Source organism: Gadus macrocephalus, chromosome 14, assembly GCF_031168955.1.
Source record: "Gadus macrocephalus chromosome 14, ASM3116895v1".
Classification (NCBI taxonomy): Eukaryota; Metazoa; Chordata; class Actinopteri; order Gadiformes; family Gadidae; genus Gadus; species Gadus macrocephalus.
The window spans coordinates 7,002,666-7,008,665 of NC_082395.1; the positions used below are offsets into that span (position 1 = coordinate 7,002,666).

The 6,000-nt window shown below is 43.9% G+C and overlaps 1 protein-coding gene across 2 annotated transcripts in view; it reads right to left on the bottom strand.

The window, feature by feature from the left end:
• Positions 1 to 5,434, bottom strand: part of LOC132472006 (globoside alpha-1,3-N-acetylgalactosaminyltransferase 1-like) — a 32,651-nt gene extending 27,217 nt beyond the window's left edge. The window contains exon 1 of one of the 2 annotated variants that reach the window (XM_060071398.1): positions 5,143 to 5,434. In XM_060071398.1, coding sequence (XP_059927381.1) covers positions 5,143 to 5,255 — 113 coding nt within the window. In that variant the 5' untranslated portion in view covers positions 5,256 to 5,434. The remainder of the gene's footprint in view (positions 1 to 5,142) is intronic. The other variant, XM_060071399.1, reaches the window with a different exon arrangement.
• Between the last annotated feature and the right edge of the window lie 566 nt (positions 5,435 to 6,000).

Genomic DNA, 6,000 nt, shown 5'->3' on the forward strand with positions numbered 1-6,000 from the left:
CGGTGCGGTACAACACAGAACTCCACGTTCGCTGCAGCAACCGTGGTAGTGCGTTGACCACGTCGGTGGGCACAACTCGGGCACATGCAAATTTAATTACCACGTCGGTGGCATAATATCAAACACTCAAGTGCAGGGCACTCAGAGTTCATTGAACACGTCGGTGTTCAACACGGAAGTACACAATATTTGCTGCAGCAACACCGGTGAGTGCGTGACCACGTCGGTGGCACATCAAGGGCACTCGTGATTTCGTTGACCACGTCGGTGTTCAACATAGAAGTTCACAATACTTGCTGCAACAACACCGGTGAGTGCGTGACCACGTCGGTGGCACATCAAGGGCACTCGTGAGTTCGTTGACCACGTCGGTGGTTCAACGCGAAAGCACTCAGGTCACGCAGCGACCCCGGAGAGTGAATCGACCACGGCAGTTGGTACAGCACGAAAGCACTCGTGGCTCGCTGCGTAACAGCTGCAGAGTGCTCTAAATTTTAATTGATCTCGTTTCATTTCATGTCAACTGCTTTTACGTGATTCATCGATCTCGCTGACGGTTTCACGAGGATTTGTGGCGGAAAAAAATTCGTTCGAGTTGAAATATTTGAACTTTGACGCGAATTTCGTGTGATGACAACCAATCCGCGTTCAACAGCGTGGCCACTGAGTCACATGTGTAACGTAACAGCCAATCAGCGTTCAACCGTCAAACTCAGTGCAGTTCAGTCCGGGGTGAACTGCAGCATGTAGTATAAAGTCAATGTTACCGTTTGCGACTCCCGGAGCTCTATATATAATATAATAGTATATAATATAATATTTGTATATATAATATCACGGCCAAAAGCTCTGTGCGCCTCCGGGTGGCCGTAGCGCGGGGAGCTCTCGTAGGGATTGGGCTTCTCGGGGTTTGTTAACCGGCGTTGCTATGTTTCCGGTCTTGTTCGAACAGTTTATTAGGTAGGCCTATCAAATAAATCTCTGTCTATTCAATACTTCATTCACTGCCTCTTCTGTGGTCATTACAATATTATGAATATACTGTCCCTCCCTCTTCCACAAAAGGTAAAGACAATAAATGGTGGTTATCTTGTTGTGGCGAGACAAATTCGACAAAACTTCGGCGACAACGCGAACGGGCGAAAAATTTCGCGTTTGGTGAGAACACACAGCACACGCATTACACAGGAATATCTGGACCACGACCAATCAGAGGGGGGTCCCGCCCTTCATTATCTCTGATTGGTTTAGACCATGATATGGGCCTATGTGTGTGTTGTTGAAGGTTGACCCACAGGGAGACTTTCAGAGTCGCGGGAGGTTTTTTCTTTTTGAACAGCTGGTTGCACCGGTGCGACCTCTGCTTTTTTTTTAGTCGCACCATTGAGAAATTAGGTCGCATGTGCGACCAAATTGGTGGGTTGTCTTGTCCATGGTTGAGAAGGATTTAGGGGAAAGGAAGTTTGGCTTTGATTCCATGAAGTCCAGACTGAACTGCGTCCTGGATGAGAAAGGGATTGTCTACCGCCGGAGGGAGAGCTCCGGCTCTGCCCCGGGAGTCCGCCTCTCCTCTGGCGGGAGTCTGGGAGTCGGCAAACGGCAACTATCAGGGACAAGCAGGGTCGAAACAAAGGAAGCATCCGGGAAATAACACTAGAGAGCTTTGCATGCTGCTGAAGACAATCTGGCAGAGACTGAGGCCACGTTTATACGTAGCAGGTTATTTATAGGTTATTTATCCTTTTTCAAAAATAACATTGTGCACACAACATTGTTTTCAAAAAAGTTGTCGTTTACATCAAAACGCATAAATACGCCGTCGAGCGCCATTATATGCCAAACCTATAGGCGGCAGTGTAGGGAGAAGGATAAAGCCATGCAAGCCAATCAGAATCCTCAGAATCAACAACAACGAATAACACGAGCGTCTTCCTGTAACAATCAAACTGTAAACATAGGGCACTCATATGACGTTAAGCATTTCCTGGCGCATAATGTGACGCTTCCCCGTTGACACGACCACACATAACCGGCGTTTTCGGAAATCTCCACTTTGGCCAGAGTTTTTAGAAATGATCGTTTTCTGTGATAAAAACTGCGTTTTCGTGTAAATGAGAGGCCAAACCGCGTGGAAATATCTGCGTTTTCCCTTATTGTAAACGGGGCCTGAATGGAAAGAGTGGGTTTAAATCAGGTGAGGGAACGCAGGTGAAGGTGGTTGCGAGAGGTGGGAGTGGCAGGTTTCCCTCCTGTGTGATTACTGCTCCCTCCCCTAATGTGTTTCAGCTTCGTTGCGTGCCCTGTGTGTGTTTGGTATTTAAAGGCCTACGTGCAGGTTAACCGGAAGTTTTGATTAATGGGTACATAAAGCACTCAAAATAGGTGTATCATTTATAAATTGTCTCTGAATTGCGTTAAAGTCCAGTTTTTGGCGTTTTTGGCAGTAACGGGTGTTTTCTATGAATGGAAAGAGTGGGTTTAAATCAGGTGAGGGAACGCAGGTGAAGGTGGTTGCGAGAGGTGGGAGTGGCAGGTTTCCCTCCTGTGTGATTACTGCTCCCTCCCCTAATGTGTTTCAGCTTCGTTGCGTGCCCTGTGTGTGTTTGGTATTTAAAGGCCTACGTGCAGGTTAACCGGAAGTTTTGATTAATGGGTACATAAAGCACTCAAAATAGGTGTATCATTTATAAATTGTCTCTGAATTGCGTTAAAGTCCAGTTTTTGTCGTTTTTGGCAGTAACAGGTGTTTTCTAACGCAATTCGGCGATGACGTCACGTTGGGGGGACGTGGTGGAAGGTAGCCTCAGCCTAGTACTAGAACTATGGCGTCTAATGGTACGGCCACACCAACCGCGTTACTCGCGTTGGATAACGCGAGTAACGCGCCTAACTTGACGCTTGATCATTGTGTGTCATAAAAATGGTTCAACGCGCCTAACGCGCCTTGTGGCTGCGCTGGATTTAGGAGTCCGAGGTAGGAAACCCAAACGCCGCCGTGTTTGGGTGCATGATAGAGTTTAGATCGGGTTAGATTAAATAATCTCGGATATAAATAACAATAATCGGGTTAAATAACTTCACATGGTGTGTCTTGTGTGTTTCCAGCATTCGTAGTGTTGATCAGCAGGTGCCATGCCGTAATTCCGACGTCTCAATGGTCCGAAATATTTCCCATGCCACTATGCCGACGGTTCAATGTTCCGAAAACGGAACCCATTGGTCCGAAGGTCCGTTTGTCCGACTTTTCAAAAAGGAGGCAATTCCACATGTGTGATTATGAAACCAAAAATAAAAGACGATGTAGGCTAAGTTCCAGCAGTGCACTTCACCAATCCAGACTATTGCTGTGGGCTTGAACGGTCACAAGAGGTGAATTTATGCAGCACACGTTATACAAGGACTACTTTTCCCGTAAAGAAGTCAAACGGTGAGTGAAAAACAAATACATTTTTTATCTTTAGTAGCTGTGTGTGGGCCTATATGTGTTGTTTCCTGTGTTTACAGTGGGCTTTTAGCCTAAATCATTTCGCTGGTATTGATTTGGTCAAACTTATACCTCATACCGTGTAGGCCTACTTAGTCGTGTGTGTGTGTGTGTGTGTGTGTGTGTGTGTGTGTGTGTGTGTGTGTGTGTGTGTGTGTGTGTGTGTGTGTGTGTGTGTGTGTGTGTGTGTGTGTGTGTGTGTGTGTGTGTGTGTGTCCGGCCTATGTTGTATTTTGGAGAGAGAGTGAGAGAGAGCGAGAGCGCGAGCGAGAGAGAGCGAGAGCGCGAGCGAGATATAAAACTCTTTATATGTAGGCCTATTCGGCCTTCGGCATAATGCACCTCCTTTTTGAAAAGTCGGACAAACGGACCAATGGGTTCCGTTTTCGGAACATTGAACCGTCTTCCTGCAAATAATAAAACATATTTAATTATCTTTCTATCTGTCTATCTATCCATCTATCAACGCATGGGTCTAGTTTTAATGTGATGTATTTTGTGTATGTCCAGTCAGACTTGACTAGGCTATTTATCTATCTAGGCTATTAGTCAACAATTATTCGCCGAAGGCGAAGTGAATGGTGGGGAATAGCCCCCGAGAACGAAGGTTTATTTCTTGTTAGCTGACACTTTGCGATGAAAACAATATCGAGTTTGAGATGTCAATCATGGGATATTGTCCAATATCCCGAGATAGCGAACCAATCAAATTGGGCCATCTTTGGAGGTTCACGTGTAGCATATACTAACTATATACAATATCTATCTATGTATCTGTATAATCTGCTGAACACTCTCTTACTAGTCTCTACTCTCAAGGGTCTCAATGCGGCTTTGGTCCGTGTCTCCCCAACGTGACGTCATGCAATCCATTCTGGGGGAAATGAGAATCAATAGCAAACCTCTAAAATAGTACCTACTTTTTCGTATAACATTCAATTTTGTGATACCTAACAACATTAAATAAAATAAATTACAGTTTAAATCTTAAATACCAGCAAGCAAATTGCTCAAATTCGTTGGAAAATAAACCCTGCAACACAGCCTTTAAGCCCTTGTCTTTCCTTTGTTCCTTTTCGGATCATTTTAGTTCGTGGTGAGTTGTGTCCCGTTTGTTCCCTGTGTTCCCTGTGTTACCCGCGTCACCCGTGTTCCTTGCCTTTTGCATTAATAAATTATCCTTTTATCTAACTGTCTGCCATTGTGTCCTACCTGCCACCCGCTAACCGTGACAATCATACTTGTAACTTGCGTGCTTATAATGAACAAATAGGACCGTGGGTTTGAGACAGTAAAACCCATTACAAGATATACTTAATACACTACGTGTGGGGGATTCGGTTGGACTCTTGACAGTGTGTTGGTCGTGTATTTTTTTTTACAGACATTCCTTCTGTATTTAATAAATAAGACTGGGAAAAGCTTCTTTATGTCATGATTAGTTATCATTTCAATCTGTGATGTGCGCCACTGAGTAAGTAGGCCTACTTGAAATGTGAATATAATAGGATAGCATATATCGCTGTTATTTAGGCCTAAGTAAAAGCAACAATTTATTAATTTCCCTTTGAATAATGTTCATGTTTCAGAGATAGCAGTTCCAATTCTGATGAATACCAAGCATTGGACTATTATTAATACAAAGTTTAAAGTCTTACCCCAGAAAGATGAGAAGGAAGGCTACAAAGACAGTAAGATGGTACTTGGAGACGAAGCACAACATTTTTTTACTTATATTATCATTCACTTTAAAGATGTAGCCAAAGATCATCAATATGGTGGAAAAATTGTAATCTAAAGTAGGCTGAAAAAAGCAACAAGCTCACTGGAAGAGCAGTAGCCTGTTGGAGTAAGAGAGAGTAGGAGGGACTTGGAAGAGAGGCTCTGCCTACACCTGCACTTTCTGGCGGAAGATACCCTGATGGGGGTTGTTCATAAAAGACATCAGACTTTGGAAAAAATGGAACGAGGGCCCTACTCATTAATCTAACCGCAGCAACAGTGACGCGCAGAGGTGGAACAGGAACACAACACTTAAAAGCCCAATATGTAGACCTATGTTATATATTTCCCGTTATTTATTCACATTTTTTATACAGCTTGCCCCTGCAGAGGGGTTTTAGAGAGCAGGGCATGCATTAGGGCATCGTCTGTTCTCCAGGATTCTGAGACCTTTAACTGATTTAACAACCCACTTCAGACATTGCTAAGCTTAAGGAAATCCATACTTTTAAATACTCGCCCAATGTCCCAATCCCAGATATTCTTACTTGCCAAATTGGACACCTCTCTTATTTTTATTTTGTGCCTCTTCTACTTTATATGAATATGTTAATGAGCATTTTTCAACAGCTCCCATATCATATTTGCTTGGAAACCATCCTGATCACGAGTCCTCATATTCTGTTTTGCTACATGGGTGTTACCCGGCTAACACTTATTGAACAAAGGATATTACAACTTTCCTTTATTGGTATTTTCGTATTGTGCTCACTCATGGAAACTCTCTCCCACAG